Source organism: Coffea arabica, chromosome 11c (assembly GCF_036785885.1).
Source record: "Coffea arabica cultivar ET-39 chromosome 11c, Coffea Arabica ET-39 HiFi, whole genome shotgun sequence".
In the NCBI taxonomy this organism is placed as follows: domain Eukaryota; kingdom Viridiplantae; phylum Streptophyta; class Magnoliopsida; order Gentianales; family Rubiaceae; genus Coffea; species Coffea arabica.
In genome coordinates this window covers 37,165,056-37,184,948 of record NC_092330.1, presented here as the reverse complement: position 1 = coordinate 37,184,948, position 19,893 = coordinate 37,165,056, and the positions used below count along the sequence as shown (strand labels likewise).

The 19,893-nt window shown below is 33.8% G+C and overlaps 2 protein-coding genes across 2 annotated transcripts; both read right to left on the bottom strand.

Annotated features, from left to right (window-relative positions):
- Window positions 1-1,102: 1,102 nt before the first annotated feature.
- LOC113717186 (plasmodesmata-located protein 6-like) lies at window positions 1,103-4,694 on the bottom strand. Its single transcript, XM_027241886.2, has 3 exons — window positions 3,848-4,694; window positions 1,678-1,788; window positions 1,103-1,555 (listed from the first exon to the last, which is right to left on the bottom strand). The coding sequence occupies exons 1-3, from the start codon at window positions 4,575-4,577 to the stop codon at window positions 1,545-1,547; spliced, it is 852 nt and encodes a 283-aa protein (XP_027097687.1). The 5' UTR covers window positions 4,578-4,694; the 3' UTR covers window positions 1,103-1,544.
- Window positions 4,695-15,782: 11,088 nt separating this feature from the next.
- On the bottom strand, window positions 15,783-19,660 carry LOC113716436 (probable peroxygenase 4). Its single transcript, XM_027240763.2, has 6 exons — window positions 19,405-19,660; window positions 19,153-19,248; window positions 18,957-19,042; window positions 17,502-17,596; window positions 16,280-16,405; window positions 15,783-16,171 (listed from the first exon to the last, which is right to left on the bottom strand). Exons 1-6 carry the CDS (start codon window positions 19,445-19,447, stop codon window positions 16,000-16,002), a joined length of 618 nt encoding a protein of 205 aa, XP_027096564.1. The 5' UTR covers window positions 19,448-19,660; the 3' UTR covers window positions 15,783-15,999.
- Window positions 19,661-19,893: the final 233 nt, after the last annotated feature.

The following is a 19,893-nucleotide window of genomic DNA, read 5'->3' as shown; positions in this document are numbered from 1 at the left end:
AACAAAAATTGAGAAATGAACGGTGCAGCACAAATGTCAGTAGGATTTTTTTTGAAAAAAAAAAAGAAAAGAAAAAAGAAAATCCTTGTACTCTTCGCTCTTCACATCCATCCTTTTGCCGAGTTCCGGAAAAATGCATCCTACTGTTCTTCTATTTCTTTTTCTTTCTTTCATTCAAAATGAAAAAACAAGTCCCCCCCCCCCATTTATTGATCACTTCATCGATATCTCTTAGTTTTGTTCCACCCAAAATTGTTGCTTCGATCTCTTAGTTTGGACCAAAACTATACCCAATTTGAAAATCCTTACTTGTATAAAAAATAGTGAGTTCATCCAAGTAGTTTAAATAATTAGTATGTGTGTATATTTGTGAAAGTATATTAGTGTGTATTGTAATTTGTATGTGTAAAAATAACGTATTTCAAAAGAGTTTAAGAAGTGAGTGTGTGTGTCTACGAGTGTTTTAGTATATAAAAATATGTCTATCTACGTGAAAATGTGTTTATGTGCATGAAAATTTTTTTTTGTATGTGAAAATGTATTTGAGAGAGTTTATGTATCAAAATCTATTAATTAATATATTGGGTCATATTTGGGTCATGGGTTTGAAATGACCCAATATGACCCAACCCAAAATTAACCCAATCTAAAGTTGGGCGGATTGGGTGTCACCCATTTAAATGAAAACCCAATATCAATCCGCCCAAAAACCGCCCAACCCACTCAATTGCCAGGTATAGGATCAGCTAAAAGCCTAAAACTCGTCAATGTGGTTCTCTACTCGCAAAAGTTACCTTGAAAGGCAGCCAGAGATGGATCTTAAGGCACTAAGTTGGAGCAATCCCTAGGGGAAGGCCGAAGACCATAATTTCAAATTGGCTAAAGTTCTAATAAGATCATCCAATTCTTCTAACTTACAAGAAATCCCAAACAGAAATGAACAAGAAAAGGCAACAACCTGTTGTTCGCCAAGGTTCATCAATTTAGATTGCTAGAAAACCAGCTATAAGTCGATGCCTCTTTAGCTGAAGCAGAATATGGAACTGAATGTGATCCATCACCAAAAAGTGATCCAAATTAAACTCGGCATGAACATTTGGCATACAATTCTTGTATAATTATACGGATTGATTGCTTTATAGATAAAATAAAAGTTTGACAACACATCAAATATACAAAAACTACCTAAAAGTGACTGTCAAGTCTTATCTTTCAGCTGCTAAAGAGAACTTTTATAAAGTACAGAGCCATTTTGTACACGCACCAGTAACTGTGTTAAGTGAACCTGTAACTTGGGAATTTAATGATGTCCTCTTATTTCAACTTTAACCTTAACTAGTTTCAAGGAAACTTCACATCCCAATCTTTAACCCTCGTCTTTTGGGAAGAAAAAATGAAGGAAACTTCACCAGAGAGCATGAAGATTGGAGATAAAGAAGTATGTAGGGCCAGGAAGGAAAAGCAAAGGAGCACCTACTTCAAATCAATTTGCCCAAGGGAAAAAGGAGAGGCTTTAGGAATACTTGCACCCACAAAAAGGATCATTATTTACCACCTGTTGCAAGACAAAAACAAAAAGAAAAGAGATAAAGATATTGGTGAGTCCATTGCACATTTACCTATGTTGCATGGTGTAGCAATCCACAACCATGAAAAGAGAAAGCCCGGAAGACAAACCTTTCTTTTCAAATAGTTTATTCAAAGCAGACAAGAGCACGATGATCAGTGCCACACCAGCTATGAGTCCAACTATAATTGCAAGGGTCTTCTCCATATCATTGCTATTGTCTGCAATTTACAATTGACAAAAAATTTGTTAAGTGTTATTTCATCCTTTTTCAAGAATGTGAGCATAGTGGAACCACTTTTCCTGAAGGATCAACAATGATTTAAAACTTACAATAAGGTGTGCTACTTTTATGCAAAATCATCTAGAATGCTTTATAATGCAATGATGCGGTACAAAAGTTGCCTAATGTTTTGTGAATTAACAAACAGCATGCCATAAATATTTTGCAAAAGAATTGGATTCAGTACTATTCTACTGTTTGGAAACGCAAGAGCATTCATGAACAAGACCACCAAACGTGCAAAGACAGATTAAGTTCCCACTAATGGATTCACTAATTAAATTCTTGTTATCACTCTTTTTTATTCATGAGCTTCTTTATCTTTTCTTCCTTCATTATTACCATTTGCATGTTTATCATTTGTGATCTCTATAAAAAGGGTCTAGGTAAATCCTGTGATCATCATTTCCCTTTCTCCTATTCTTTTTGTTTGGCGGGGTTATAAGATGGTAAAAACACATTTTTATTTGGACATATCGAGATAAATTGTGGAAAAACTCCTATGTAATTGGACATGAATCAACATATAGCTAGATTAGAGTTCTTGTGCTAGTGAACCTTGAAATATAGACTTTTACTTTTAGGAGCTTAGCCAAGTCAATTTCAATCTTGGAGTTCATCACTCATGCTTGAGCCCTCTTTATGTTTATGTGTCTATTAATGACAACTGTGTTTAGCTCAAATAAGAGCCCTCTTCATGTTATGTGTCTATTGACTAGTACAATTTTGTTACCTACTACATGCCTATTTGGAAAGCTTCAATGAGGAATGTGTTCTGAAATATTCCAACTACCTTGGGTACGTGATAATTAAATACATTGTTAGCTATCCAACCAGAGCCTTAAGCATAATTAACCTGCTCGAATAACTTATTAGTTAGCATGCGCCCTTCACTTTCTTTTTTAATATTAGTTATGATACAAAATTGGATGATTTGAAAGAGAATCCAGGAAACTTTATACTTTATGAATGATTTGAGGCCTATCAATCAGAGACGTGTACATCAGTTGGTATCCGATAAAAAAAAATGTGTTTTTTTTCCTCGTTATAGATGAAGTAGGATCGAGATTAAGGTACTAACTTTTGTTTTAAAAAAATGTTTAGGTACTAACCAAATCTTAATCAAATATGTACTTAGCAAGATAAACCCCATACACATGATGAGCAACTTATACTGTAGGCTGCATTAAGATTTGCGAACTATTGAACTAATAAAAAGTGGTCCATTCCATTGCTACTCGTTGAAGTCTCAAGTCAACCATGAAAAGCGAGTAAATGGGATTTGGAGACTGTAAATCACCCCTACTACTACTACTACTTTTTTCTCTTTGCTTTGTTAAAAAAAAAAGACGCAAAAGAGGGTCAGAAGAGGAATTAAAGAACTACCCTTTTCATCCTCCCTCTTTTTTCCTCTCTTTATTCTCAGAACAAATTGAATACGATGCAAGACTTATTAAATCCTAGGTCTTATGTGCCTTTATATTAATATACTTTTGATTTCTAGTGGTCAAACAAATAAATATTCTCAATCAACCTTCATTTTCTTTTCTACATAATCTTAAAGCAGATTGTTTTGTTGATTTTAATCAGAGTAAAGTATAGCACTCAAAAATTACTTTAGCAATTCATAAAGTACATCACCGCAGCCTCCAAAATAAAGTCTATGTGCTGATTCCTGAAATCCCCCAAATAATTCCAAAATAAAGAATAATTATCCCAATCAAAAACACAAATATAAACACAAAATAAAATACACAAACACTATTTATATTTTATATTTATACATTCTACATTTCAAGAAAACCATGCAAGTAAATACTACGAGATTGCATTTACTTAATTACCAAGCTACTGATCAACCCAAAAAAAGGGCAACAATAAAGGTGCTACTTAGAAAAGTTAATTCATTTGCTTTAAATAATATTAGAAAAAGAAACGAAAAAGAAAGACATAACCAAAAACCATGAACCACCAAGCACGGTGGTGGAACAGCTTACCACTGCCCGAGTGATACCCACTCTCCGAGTACCGCGCGTAGCACTTGGCCAAAAACATATCACCCCAAGGTGACGTCCCACACTCGTTCTTCAACCGTCCGATCGCCTCCGAAACGCAATCCTGGCACTGACCCATACTCAGGTCCTGCACACACTGAACAATTCCCTGCACATTCCCGGACCCACCAACTCTAAAATACTGCCCACCAGCCGTCAGATATCCCAATACCGCATCGCGCCGAGTCAACGAATCAGAATTATACCCGATCGACGGTCCACATTTCTTCATCACGACCGTCTTATCTTCCACCCCCAGAAACGAAATATTATCGTACTTCACGAAACATCCGTCTAGCTGCAACGCGCCGCCAGATGTGTCGGCGCAGATGCCTCCGAGTTGACTCACTGCATGGACGATGCAGTCGTGGCAGTCATCGTTGCTGAGGTCGCCGCGACACTGGTAAAGGCCGTAAACGACGTCGCTTTGCGTCGAACCCGGGAGGGAGATTTTGAAGTTGTTGAAGTTTGCGGTGGCAGCCGAGTTGACTACGGAGGTGAGGACCGAGTCGACGTTCGACTCGTACGGTGTTCCAGGGGTGAACTTGAGCTGCGTGCATCCGCCGTAGACGAAGTTAGTGGTGGAGGAAGTTGATGGGTGTATAAGAAGTGAGGAAATTAGGAGGAAAGTGAAGGAAGAAGATTGAACGAAGGCTTCAATGGAGTTGTTCATTGTTCTTTAGTTCTTTTGGGAGGAAAAGGAGAGGGACAGGAGTGTATGCTTTGTGTGTGTGTGTGTGTGTGTGTGTGTGTGATATGGCTTTATGGGATGTGACTCAAATTTTGAGACGTTGGCCATAGTTTTATGTTATAGTAGTAGCAACTAGTAATAAGTACAATGATAGGAAATTATTTTTCCCAGTGATCATATTTCTAAGATAAATAATGCATCTTTTGTTATATTAATTTCGTTTCACTATTATTATCGTTTGGATCTTCAGAAATGGCATAGCATAGGATAATGAATTGGTGAAAGTATCATTTCTAACTTTATCTTTTTGATAAAAAGAAGAAAACTTTTTTATTATGGATTAAAGAAAAAAAAAAGAGAAATCGTAAAGAAAAAAAAAAGCAGATAAAGGGAATATAAGATGGCTACCATAGATGAGAGAACTTTCATTTTAAGATGCAATAAATAGCCCTAAACAGTGTACATCCGACTTGCATGTTCTGCATGCATTATTAGAGTGATTAGAACTCAAAAATAATCTACCACTGTGATACGTTGATAGTTGAGAAAATAAAGGATTATGGTTTAATTGTCTCTATTATGTATACAATCTTATTGTGCTAATTACATGATTAATTGAGTTTATATTCATCATACAAAGAAAGAAAATCTTGAAAGGTTACCACCCCTTAAAAGTTCAATCTGTCGGCAACTTTTGCAAATACAGTACGTTGGGAGGTGTGAAGTCAGTATGGGATGTCAAAAGGGGGAAGATGGCTATTAAAACTATTTGATTTACTACTAATCAACCTTTTGATTTCTGAGTTTAGAAACAGTCCTTTATAGCTTCAATTTTGTTTTCTTTTGGCGCATAGGCGCGGTTGTAGTTGAGATAAACCTTGGATGTGAATGAAACAAGTTAATTTTCCTTGGATGTGAAAATTATGACCAGGTCTAACTATGTTTAGACCCTTCCTGATTTTAGACAGTTGTCAAGCAAGATATTACCCCACGTATAAATATTTTGTCTGCAAACTTTTTACGTGTACATGACCAATTGTAGCTTCTGAGAATGGTGAATTATGTGACAGACTTTGTGTTTCTTGGCGTGGAATTTACGTGATGTGATCAATAATATCTAGCTATGGCAAATGCACCATCTATAGTCGAGCATCTGATAGAGTTTATATGTATATATGAGCATGGACCATGGTGAAATTGGAGCACAAAAACACAGAAGAAGCCTAGTGGTTTGGTGGGGTCTCTCTAAGTACATACGTCTGACTTTGTGGATGCTTGTTCAAGCAAGCTAGTAGAAGCAAAAGGACTCTATGCAACCAGTGATCCTCCTTTGGCTGTAGGTGTAGGTGGGGATCCGAACTCCATCAGCAGTAAAAAAAATATTTAAAGAAGGTATCAAAATAATGAAATATTCTTTGATTTAATTAGATTTATATATTTGTTAGTTTCTTACATAATTTCTTTAACTTCTCCCTCTCTATAGAATGTGATAAGTTAGGTTATAGGAATATTATCTTTACTGTTAAAAAAAAAAGGCAAAAGGACTATATACATTTTTTTATTGGGTATTAAAAATGAAAATTCTAACTAAACATGAAGTAATCTAGACAAATCAAAATCAATTTAGCAAGGAGTTAAGTGTTTACAATCTTCATTACCCAGTTAGAAAACTTTTCTAATTTGAGTAGAAATGGGATCCATTCTCATGATTAAAAGTGCATCTTGAGCGAGCATCAGAACCATCAAGAGAAATACACAAGGATGGCTTGAACTTTTAAGGATACAAGGCATCAAGTTGTGTGAGGATGAATTAAATTCTTCAGCCACATAAGATCAATGGTAATTGAGAATTTAGTTTCCTATACAGTAAGAATGATTGCAAGTCCGGCAAAAGTAGATGTGTTGCTTTTGTTCATTGTATTTGCATCCAAACTCTCGAAAATATCATGGATAAATCACATTTGATTGGCTTTCAACATTTAAGCTCTTGGCTGCTTTTTCTGCTTCAAGTGACTCAATCATCCAGAATGGTCCAAGATCATTAGCATCATAAGCGAAGTCTGATTATGCCTCCACCCCGGTACCTAGGAAACACCTTAGCCTACTTTATAATTTAGCTTGAACTCAATCATGCATGTCAACCATCTATTAGTAGAATAATTCACAAGTACAGAGTAGTTGAACAACTGAGATTGCTCGAAGAAAAGAATTCAAATGATGACTAAGTAGCAGGTAAGGACTCTATTGAAAAAAAAAAAAAAAAAAGGGGAAAGATGTCTATTAGGTTTAATAAGTAAAGGTTATTCACCAATATTAATTCGAGAGAAGAAGAAAGAGTGCTTAATATAAGTATGTGTCCAAAATTTACTAACTTAAACATTTGATTTAAAGTTAGATTTTTACTTATATTCAAAAAAAAAAGTTAGATTTTTACTTATATATTAAATTTCTTTGATAGGTTCTCTCAAATTGGTTAGAGGAGGATTTTTAGCGTCTTTTTCGATATCAGATTCAGGGTTCGAATGTTATCAGATTTAGAATTCAAAATTTTCACTTGACAAATCGGAGGTGAAAAGGGTACATTAAGAGGTGGAAGTTAGCATCAGCGTGCAATAAATACAAAACTAGAACATTAGGGGGACCTTCCACATTTTTCTTGACTACTTGACTTACTAGTGCACCATTCTAACCCTAACATTAAGAGGTGGAAGTTAGCATCAGCGTGCAATAAATACAAAACTAGAACATTAGGGGGACCTTCCACATTTTTCTTTACTACTTGACCTACCAGTGCATACCATTCTAACCCTAATGATTTTAGAGTAGACGAATAGCAAATTAAAGTGCTTTTGACTTGGCTGTAACTATCAGGGCGGCCACAAGAGTTGTATATAGGGATAATTTCACAAACCTCCCTGAGGTTTCTCACAATTACAAACTCCTCAAGTTTTAAAAATTACATATACCTCCCCTACTTAATTTTACTGTTTAGTAACAATGTAAGTCCAAGAACTTAGACTTTCTTTCAAAAATCCTAAATTGCCCTTTTATACAAAACTAAGAAAGAAAAATATAGTATACTCAATCATTTTCTTCCACACTTTGCACCAACAACCCAAATCCCTAATAACCATCCAAGTATAAATTCTAAAATCAAGTAACCATTCAAAAGATTCCAAATTGCATATACAATATCAATACTTGTCACGCTAAAAAAAACACACAAAACCCCATTGATAACCAATTTTATACCCCCAAATTAAATATCAATACTCAAATACCTTTTCAATATAAGCTAATTTGACGTAGAACCATCATTACAATTCTCATATGGCCTTAAAAATATTAATATCTCAAAGTTGAGAATAAATTCTTACCTCCACAATAAAATCATAATAAAAAATTTCTAATCCAATGAAAGAAATCATTATGTAATTAGTGGCATTTTATAAAAGTTTTTCTTAACAATAAATAAAATATGACAAATTCCACATCTTAGTTCTTCTTTCTATTTCAATCATCAATTTTATTATTCATTTCTCTATCACTGCGAGTCTCTTCATTTCCTTTTAATTTGACACAATAATCTACTCCCTTTATAGATTTTGTAATTTCAATTTGCTAGTATCCACAAAACTGAATATAATAAAAAGAGGTTAGATTAACTAGAAAATAGACAAGAAATAGAAAAATAGATTTTTTTCAGGTTTAAGTGGAGGGCATTATAGGTATTTTACTATGTTAAGGGAGGTAAGTATAATTTCTTAAACTTGAGGGAAGCCGAGTGCAATTGTCAGAAACCTCAAGGGAGGTTTCTGAAATTATCCCTTGTATATATCCATACAATCATCCACAACATATCATAGTCTAACTAGATGTGACTAATCGTCCCATTACATTTGGATTGATTTGGCTGTATTGAAAATTCAATGTGCATACTATATTCGAACAGGTAGCTAAAATATTTCAGTGTCTGGAAATGTTACAATACCGAGGAGACAACGGTCTGTCCTGGCTTCTTCGTTCAATCGATTTAACGTCCCGGTCGGGTTACAAATAGCATGAGTGTAAGATAATAGATTCTCTAACAAGGTTGAACCATTCAACTTTTCATGATAAGTTCATCAGTTTTGACAAATGATTTTGATCGACTTACAATATCTTGTGTCAGTTTGATCGACGTGAATAATCCCTTCTGGTTTGTGGGTTTTTAGGATGGCTTTAGAAATTTTTTACTGTTACTCTTCTTCTTTCTCAACTGGAATCTATCCCAGTGCTCTCTAACTATGAAACCTTAAAAATGATTAAAAAACGTGTTTAAAAATTTTCAAAAGCGTATCTATTAGAAACATGCCAAAGAAATTTTTCGATATGTTACTAAATGACTATGTAACAAAATAAATCACATGTCATTTTTAATTTTTGGTGTACAAACACAAATTAAATATTTTTTTTTGGTGGTATACAAACACTATATTGTTTGCTGGTATTTTAGATTCTTGGTTTAAGCCAAAAATTTAATACTACTATCTCAAAAAGTCAATCATAAGATTGCTACCGGATAAATTGTAGATTAACAGGTATGACCGGGACTGAGTGAAGACAGGTAAAGTGACTCGAAAATCTAATTCAATATTCTAGTATCATCTGGCAGCCGCTAAATTGGTCTCCACAAAATGTCAACGTTCTAATTATTAATCTTCTTGTCTGATTCACTAGTTCCTGACCATTAATGGAACAATTAAGCCTTAATCATTTCGTTTTGATCCTAAAACTGAAAGATTCAACCAAAACCCCTTATCAGCTACCACGTAACTCTATCGTGGGAAATTCTTAAGTGCCCATGTAAGAGATAATGCTGTCTTAGATTCTAAACTTTTGTCCTGGCTTATCCTGTTCGAGATTTTGAAACGATATACATTTGTCCATTGTCCTTATAGTTCATTTGAAGATGTACGTCAAGCATATCCCTAGATAATTTTCAGTAAAAACTATGCAACTTTTTTTTTAAATTTTTTGGGTAAAGTAGGTTTTAGCCCTCTATACTTCAGCATGCAGTCAAGTAAAATTTTCAGTAAAAAATCAACAAATCAACTCTTTTAGACCGAAAGAAAATGGCAACTAAACTCTTTACACAATACATTTTCATCTACCTTGAAACATTTTCTTCGAAGTCTTAATTATACAATTTCCATTTTCTTTTCTTCATTATCTTCTTGACCTGCCATCAATCTGAGGAACTACAGAATATCCTCCGATTCCTCTCATCCAAAAGAAATGTACAGAAGCGCTACATGGCAAGTTCCTACTCAAATTTACAGAGCTGTTTTGCTTTAAATCTTTAATCAAATTGATGCAAATTGATTCATTTACTTAATTAAAAACTCAAGCATTGTAGTGTCAAAAAGATAATGATTCATGCAAATACTGAAGGAACTATATTAGATGATTCATGCAAATCAATAATCATTTTCCTTGGTAAAAAGAAAGGGAGCTGAAGGAGGAATGAAGTTCCTATCTTATTATTAGTTGATCATTCTGCTGAACCAGCCAAAAGCATTACAAGACAAGTAACAGCAAAAGGTGCTCAAAAAGATTGATCTTACGCCCATTATACGGTGATCTCCTTCCACCTATGTCCGGTGGTTGTTGGTCCAAAGCTCCACTTAAATAGTTTTATGACATATTACTTACCTCCTGATTATGATTGCTACATTATTACACCACTAGGGCAAAAAAAAAACAATGTCATATTGATCAAGAACTCAATTCTAGTTCGACCCTAATCTATGACCAAACGATAAGCAGAACAATATCATACGTCCATTCAATTACTAAGCTTTGGGTCCTCTATTACACTTATTGGTCTTTCATTATGCTTTACAATGACCTTTATCCTCGTTGGCCCTATAAATTTAAATAAAGAAATAAGTACCACCCTAGCATATGGTATTATTTAGTGTAATGCAAAAAGATTAATAGAAAATCCAAAGCCGTTACGGGTTCCTAAGTTTCTTTGCCTGGTATAATTTTTTGCCTGGTTTCAAGAATTTGAATTGAACCTAGAAGTGGTTCTCGATCAATTGTAAATATGCTCGAAAGGACCGGAATGTCCCAATTCAATGGCTTCTGAAGTTTTTTTTTTTTTTTTTTATTATAAGTGGAATGTCTTAAATTTTGAATCTTTCACTTATATCCTCCATCATATCATCCAATCCATCTCTCATCCAATTGCTTCTGAAGTTAGTTGATAACAATTTCTTAACATTACAGTCATTGTCAATTTGCATTGGGTTGGAGATATTAGGTTGCACTTATAACTATTTTATAATGAATGTGCAACTTTTAGATTAGATAGATTGAATTATACGCACGTTAGTCTCGAGAACTGTATATTGTCTTGACCTCACATAAAAAAGGGAATCTCCTAAAAACATGTAACCTTTGCTTCTTTTGTCTTTGCTTGCATTTGTGGTTGGAGAGCATGGGAGAATGTTGTGGACAGCAAATTATCGATGTGAAATCATCAAAATCAGAATTTTAAAGGGACAAAGATTGAGGGAAAAGGGGAAAGTCGCATTCAACTAATCACCTTATTTTATGTTTTTAAGTAGTGCGAGTTTGTTTTCTTGTTTGATTGTGCCCACAATAGTTTGTTGATGACCCTCCGACCAAATAATTGTCATCTTTTCTCTTAGATAAGGTCTCTCACGAGCAACCCATGGCACATGTTTGATGTTTATGCAGCTCCTTACTAGTTTCCTGGAAGATTATTTTATTTGATTGGATGAAAGAAAGAAGAAGCTTCAAAAATCAGTTGTTATTACTATATTAAAAATGATGGATTTCAAAGTATGATAACTTTTTGAGGAATTGGTTTTAAACCCTTTTTTTTATGAACATTTTGAACCCAAACCTATTAGTACTAATGAATAATAACCCTTCAGAGTTTTTATTTTTTTCTGGTCATAAAAGACTCGGGTCAAGATTTAAAACAAAAATATCATAGTTAAAAGCCAAATGTGGCTACTAGCTGAACTATGTCTTGGCACTAATTAAAATGCTATCATATTAGCGTAGATCATATGGTCATAGATTCATAGAATATATGTTGCAATGAGTTTTTTAAGAATATTACCCTGATTATCCCCCCCAAAAAATGAACTTTTTGCCAAAAAACTTCGCAAACTTTTTCAAGTTATGGATTAGCATATATACCATTAATAATCTCACCTGGTGTAATATATGCTTATGCATGCGTTTTGTACGACTTGCTAAACTATTTGTCCATTGTTAGCCAAAATAGCAAGAGGAAAGAAAAAAGAATTCATACATTTTCATAGAAAATATGAAGGAATTTGAGTGCTTAATTTACAAACAGAAGAGCTTATAAAAATATGCATGTTCAGATGCAATTAACAAAAGAACATAGAGGACATCGCCGGTTGCCTCGACCAAGGTCTTGTTTCTGTAATATCAACAAATGATAGAACCCCGGATGATGCACCAGTTAGCATGTTAATTGATTCAGATATGAGAACATGGAAACATCAACTGATTGATGAGGTTTTTTTTTTGACAGAAGCATACAGATATGAACTTGCTAAAGCGTAAAGAATTTGGTAAATCTACTGTGGGCGTTAATAGAGTCTAGCGCAAGTTTTGGAAGCTAACCCGTAGCAATTTGACGTATCTGAGGTGAAAGAGTACTGATTGGAAAATATGTAGACAAAAAAATGTAAATTTTTTTTTTTTGAGAAAAATAGCAATCCAAATGTAAAAAGTTTGCTTATGGAGAATCTGCTGAAATGCTCTTCCTTCTAAGATAAATCGAGGAGTCCCAGTTGATGATCATTGTGTTTCTTGCTTCTCAGTTCATGAGGACCTTGCTCATATCCTTTTTCACATGTCCTGTAGCTCAAAAATGTTGGGAGTTAAGCTCTCTTTTGCCTTTTGGGCTCTCTTTTGGACATACTTGTGGCTTCAGGATATTTTATCAGATGTTCCAGGACCTGAATTTGAACGAAATAGTTAATTTCGCTTCGGATGCTTTGGAACAATTGAAACTCTACCTTCTTTGAAGGCGAGCAAACTTATCCAGCAGCCATCCTAGCTACCTCAAGAAATCGAGTCCTCAAACTGCAAATTCCACCCCCGTTGTGATGTTAACATCATCTTCTTGGAGTCAACCGCTTGCTAACTTCAAGAAGATTAATTTTGATGGGGAGATTTTCCATGACCTAAAGGCTGCTGGAATTGGAGGAGTTGTATGAAACCATGAGGGCAGATTTTTATGTGCCCTGGCCTTTCCAAATTGGTTATTGGCTTTACAGACCTGGATGAAACTTTGGCTTTGAAGGAAGCTACTGGCCTGACACAGTCTTTTTTTTTGGTCCCATTATAGATTATTAGATGGTGTGCAACAATATTTAAAGGACCTAGATGCGTATAGATTAGAATGAATTGGTAGGATTGGCGATTGTGTTGCTCATTCTCTTTTCGAAATATGCAAAATTTGCTAATTCTCAAATTGTATGGGAGCTTAATTTCCTCCAGCCCCATCTGGAGGCTGATTTATTGAGTTTTCCATTATTGGGGTATCTTAATTAATAAAATTACAAATATCCCATGATTATCTATTAATATTTTCGGTTACAAATTAATTCTATTCATTATTAATTATGTAACACATGTAACGACTGTAATAGTTAGATGGCCCTAATGGATATAACGGTTATATAAATTATGAATTGACCGTTATGTAGTTAATTTATATTATTATGTTTTGTAACCACATCTTAATTACCTACAGATAAAGGTTGAAACAATAATAAATTGTGTTTTGAGATCCTTTGTACTTCTAACCATAGTTATAAAACCCGGCCCGGTCCGGCGGTCGAACCGGTCAACCCGGTGTACCCGTCAGTAGACCGGGCCGGGTTCCTAATTAGATCGGTTAAGCACTAGAACCGTTGACTAGTCAACGATCCAGTGGTTCAACCGGATTAAACCGGAAACCCGGCCGGTTTTGTGAAGAAACCGGTTTTGAGGAAAAAATTTTACAAAGTTGATGGCTGGATTCGAACCTATGACCTTGAACAAGGTTTATGACAAGCTCCCTACCAGACTACTTCGTTGCATGTTAATTAATTATCATTCTTATGCTATATGAATGTTTTATCAATTTTATCTTTATTCTTTTTTATTTCTCCAAAACAAATTTATTTGGAATCATTTAATACAAACTTATGACCACCAAATTCTATAAATTATAAAATAGATTTCAAAAATAACATATTACATAATTTATTTTAAAGACAAATATTGTTTTTAATAATTTTTTGCACTTAAAATTTGTAAGTAACCTAGATAATTACACTAAACATAGATAAAATTTTACACTTAAAATTTGGTGGATCACTAATTAAATTTATGTTTTGATGATTCTTATATAAATTAATTATTCTATAGCAAATTAAATCAAATGAGCATTTGTTATGACATTATTTATTAAAATTTATATCATATATCCTATATAAAAAATTATAAGATATAATATTTAAATATATTTAGTGACCCACTGGTTCAACCACTCACCCACCGGTTGAACCAGTAACCCGTTGACCCACCTCCTTCGCCGGTCTCCTTTCCGGGCCGGGTTTAATAACTATGCTTCTAACACATTTTATATTTATCTCCATCCAACAAGCAATAAAATTAACCAGAAGAACGCATTTTGCTCGAATTGGGCTTGTTTCGGTCTGAGTTTTACCCTTTATCTATGAGAGTCCAACAATCCGCCCCGCGAGCCAGGGAAGGAAATTACCGAAGGGCAGAAACTTGGGCCTCTCCCACCAAGAGGCGAGAGCCTCTGGGAATTGGGATAAAAAACAACCACATAGACTTCTCCAGCACAACATGTCCAGCGGGCTTCATCATTTTTTTTTTATTCAGCGGGCTTCAAGTTGGTTATTACGCAACCCAACTACACAAAAATTTCTATATAATGTATATATAATGTATAATGTCTGAGCAATGAATGACAGTGTAAATACTTTATATCATTTTTTGAACTTTCAATTTCATTCTTATAAAAATTAACTTTTACCTTTATCATCTAATCACATTTTGCCAATATAACTATTTATAGTCATCCTAAATGTTGTAACTACCAAATTATTATAATCATATAAACCAAAGTTTTTTCATGAAAGTTTTATATAAATGTTTTTTATGTAATGAACAAAATTTATACAAAATTGGTTCAATTCAATTGTTCTCTAATTACACACACATTGGGTGTACCTTTAACACTAGTATTATATAACACGTAGATAGGATTTCAATCTTTTGGAGTTTGTGATATTCGTAGTAAGCATCTATTGAAGCTAAAGGGAGTTCCTTCAAAAAATAAAAAATAAAAAGGGAGTTAGAGCTAGTATTTGATGAATTATCCAACTCACTATTTCCTAAAAGTCTAGAGTCATGGGCAATATCGATCTTTGATAGGACTGATAGACGAATCAAGTTATTTTATATTCAAATTGTGTTTAGTTCAGTAGAAACGCTGTTGAATTTGATTCACTAACTAATCAAATAAAAAATGAACAATATTTTGTATTCAATAAACTTAAAATTTTAGCTTGAATTTGGTACGATGGGCATACAATTAAAATTTGCTTGTAAAAATTTCAAGTTATTCGAGCTCGATTCGATAAAAGTTTCTCTGAATTTGGCTCGTTAAATAATCAAACCAAATTTGGACACAAATTCAAGTTCATTAAATTAATGAAACAGACTTGAACATTAGAGTGTTCAACTTGATAATGTTCGTTTACACTCCATTATATCTTCATTCATAGAGCTGAACTTCCTAGGGGATTAGAGGGTCTAGCGTTTGGAGGATGATCTCTAAACTACGAGTTCTGAGGTCTTCAGTTTTTTTTTTTTTTTTTTAAATGAGCTCTTCATATGGTAATTCGTACATCTTTTTGTTTATTGATATCATGTAGCTCTCTTTATGGCAGTTCTTGTGATCACTTTATTTATTGTTTCTAATGGTTCATGTTCGTGGACTGATATCCCTCAAAAAGTAGTTTCAAGTTGATTATGAGCCAAAGTTTTGGAATGAACAAGTTACCTGTAAAAAAAAAAAAAAAAAAGACTCAATATTTTTTCGGCACAAAATAATATAAATAGATAGAATTATGCATTAAGTGTTAAATTTCCTACACCATTATTGCAAATATTTTTACACGCAAACCTTCCCTTAAAAAGTAGAAAAAGCACTGAGGAGATAACACAATCTCGTACATGAAGATGCACAACATCCATTGCACGCAATTAATAACAGGAAAAGCTAAAATAAAAAATATACACTAAACATATGATAGTGCAGATTTTATTACATCTTTTCTTTAAAAAAAAATCTATGGTTTTTTTTTCCGGCCTTCTCCTTTGCCATTCGATCAAATAAGGTTCCATCATAAACAGCTCTAACAGTATCTTTGTGCAACAAGCCTTGCTTATCCTTACAAAGAATGTACAAAATCTTCCATTCTGAGTAAGCTGCAATCCTGCCATTGACCCAAAACAAATATGTATAGATACGGATAAATGGAGATGGCAAAAGAAAAAAGAAATTTAAGTATCCTTTTATCTTTCGATTTTTAATCTTGACATACCATCCTTTATAGTCCTTCGGTTCCCTGTTTGCCTTTAGCAGATTCTTCAGTTCATCTGATGTTAAAGCATTTGCATTTGTCTTTGCATGCTTTCTAAAAAGCTCCTCAAACTTTGATGGGACAAACCTTCATATAGGAAAAGCATGCAAAAGTGTAAACATCTTGCAAAATAATGGAGTATGGAATGACAATCTTCCTAATTTTCACATTTCTCACACATTTGTTACTTGTTTTTTTATTCTGACGAAAATCATCATTTCATTTATGAGATTTCCACTGATAGAAATTTGTGATTTTTCTGAACAGGAGATTTTCAGGAAGGGAATTTTATTGCAAGTGCCCATTACAACTTAAATATACATATTCACATCTATTAATTACCCAATTTTCAGTTAAGGCATCCACCATTTTGGGGTTTGCCTTCATATTCTTATGTTTATGCCCATTGGGAAAAAAAAAAAAAAAAGACGATAAATGCATGAAAAGAGGAAAGTAAGGAAAAAGGAAATCTATTAATTACACAACATCACTAGCAAAGAACTTCCTATTTTGATGTTTAGAGTCTGAAAAAACAGCGATGAATCTTTGGCTGACAAAGGTAGAAAAATAAAATGTATAAAATTGAGAAAAAGCACCTCGTGAAGGGAGCAAAGACCAAGGAAAGCTATTAAATAAAAAAACATCACAAGCGAAGAACTTCCAATTCTCTTTTTTTAGTATCTGAAAAATGAATTCTCTAGAATTTTGAAAAAAAAAAACTTGTGGAAATGTGTTTTTGTTCTATTTAGTATGAAATTTCTAATCTGCTGATGCTGATGAATGAAAGTATTTTTTTTTTAAAAAAAAATTACTACTTTTTACCCAAAATACAAAACATAGGTTTTCACTTGTTAGAAATTGTAAAATTTTTTTCTTAAAAAGTCATCTTTAAAATCAAGAATACATTTGCCTCCATTAAGCAACGAGTTTCGTGCAAATGTTGACAAAACCAATTAAAATTTATGAGGTCATCCATGGTAAAAATTTTGCAAAAAATATAAACCCCAAAAAAAAATCAAATATATGACGAGCTAAACAAGAAAAGTTCGATATTTTTGCGTGATCATTAGAAGACGTACGTAGAAGGATTCAGCGTTCACTGATTCTTGAAGACGTGATCTAATGAGTCACGCATTCTTTAAACTAACTGAACAGAAAAGAAAACCACAAGATATTATTATACCCTCCTTCCGTGTCATAGACGCCACTGTCACTTCCATGCTTTGCTCTTTTGATGTTTTTTATCTCAATGGGGAACTTAGGAGAAAACCCTTTTCCCTGAAATAAACCAATATGGATCAGCAATTTCATTTTCTTGGAAATGCTTGCAAAACTTTACAACACCTTGGGTAGTTAAAAGATTATGGGAATTGAATCGAACCACATATCAATTAGACCAACTAAACAAAATTTGAACCATTCAATCATGCATTGGATCATAATGGTGATGGTGAAGATTATGGGAGATCTAACAAAGGAGAAGAACGTCTAGTAGTTGATAGACCATCTTATGTCTTACTTAACTTACAAGTTGAAAATTTTCTATTTCTGTTTGCCATTTTGTTATTAAGGAAAAATGACCAATTTAGTCCCTAAACTTTTTGTTACTGTCAATTTAGTCCCTACTTAATTTTTTTTGGCCAATTTAATCTCTGTACTTATTTATTGGTTCCAATTGAGGAACGTTGCCGCGGCGCCACCTTGTAATTTCGATCAACCTTCTAATTGAGCACTTAAACAAAGGTATTTCGGGTACTTCACTGATGGAGCCGTAAGATAAAAAGTAAAATCGAACGAAAAACACAAAACCAGTGAGAAAAGCTGGGCTAGGAAAAACACAAAAGTATGTGTATACCACATAATTGTGCTCCTATTTCATATATTGTAGTTATTTAGTAGCACAAATTACTGAAATTTTGCATTTTCATATCATAAACATGATCTTCAATGAAGCTCAAGAAGTTGAAGATTGCACCCCTGGTTATGGAAGCTATACACATTAACAAATCGTAAAGCTATGAAATATTACCTAGACACTAATCATTTCGAAAGCAATGTGAGCAAACATCATATGTACTAGCTTCTTCAACTGAAAGCTCATCAACCAATCACAAGCCATAACCCCTTTAAATAAAAACTTCTTTCTTTTCCTGTTTCCTTTTGTTTTTTTTTTTTGTTTTTTGGCTGTTTATCCCTGGTCTTAGATGGACAGTAACCATGTAAGATATCTTATCATCTTACTCTGCCTGTTTTGATAGGAGGGTCCTTGTCTTGAATTGTAAAGACGAAAGACATAGTCAATACAGGAGACAAGGGCCCTATGTCAGTGTGCACCTACGGAAAAAGAAAATCATCATCCAAACCAGTGGGAAGCCTGTGGCTATGGTTAATCTGCATGTTGCTCATAAAAAATATCCATGGTTATTTTGTTATTTGATTTTGCAAAATATTACAATGATCAAAGGCTGAAAGGCAAGCATGTGAATTGAATGCATTCGAGCATAGGAAATGAAGTCAAGCTAAAGTTTCACAGCATAAATACTAAAAACAGTAAACATGTAAAACATATAATGAAAAATAAACAAAAGATTCTCCCTGAATTAATGTGTGTATGTAAGAGAGAAAGAAGGAGAATTACAGGTCTAGTTTTTCTGCTTAAACCGACGTTGATAAAAACGGAAGCAAAAGTCGACAAGAGAATGCCGCATCCAATTGCTCGAAAACCTATATACCAATTATCTTCATTGAATTAGTGAAAAAAGCACCAGAAAGTGCAAGAACTTGTCTTGGAAAGAAGAAAAACTCCAATGGTATTTCAGGATAAAAAAAGATACCTTGAAAAGTTTCCCAAGGATAAACTACACCATCTTTGTTGGTATCAAAGAACATGACATGCTTCTGTAGAGCGCTTGGCTCATGTCCTTCTACTCCTGCATGCGAAAATATAGTGCCAAAAAAGAATTAGAAAGAAGTTGGAAAAGAAAATTTCACCAAAAAAAAAGAGGAAAACGGACTTCAAAAAGATGGATGAATTTGAGAAAGAAATAAAACAAATAATTATGTGCATGGTATAGGCATGCCCTCACCAGTTCCATTGGTGATTGAATGATCCTCATAATTTGCAGCCATGGATGTTTCTTGAACGACCAAAAAGGGAAGGAGAAAAAGAGGCTAGCTATAGAATCTAGAAGAAGGGTTGTAATGTTTTATACTGTGAAGCAATATAGGGATTGATGATGAAGGTTTTGGTTAGGAATAAATGAGGGGAAAGAATTTGGAAGAATGGAATGGAGGAAAGTTGAAAGCTTGATGATGATGCTCTCTTGTTTATGGGAATAGATTCGCAATGCTTCATGTCTATATATACGGTTTATGCTACGCTAAGAATCGAGGGAGGGTCCCTTTAATTTTAAATGTTGACATGGTACAAAATTAATTATACAATAAAAAGTCACGTTTTTGCAGGAATGTTTTATTATTCTTTTTCAGGCAATTTGTTGCTGAACTCGGTGTGCTAACTCGGTAAGCATCTTTTCTATTGGGAATCAGACAGAAACGGCTAGGCATATATTGTT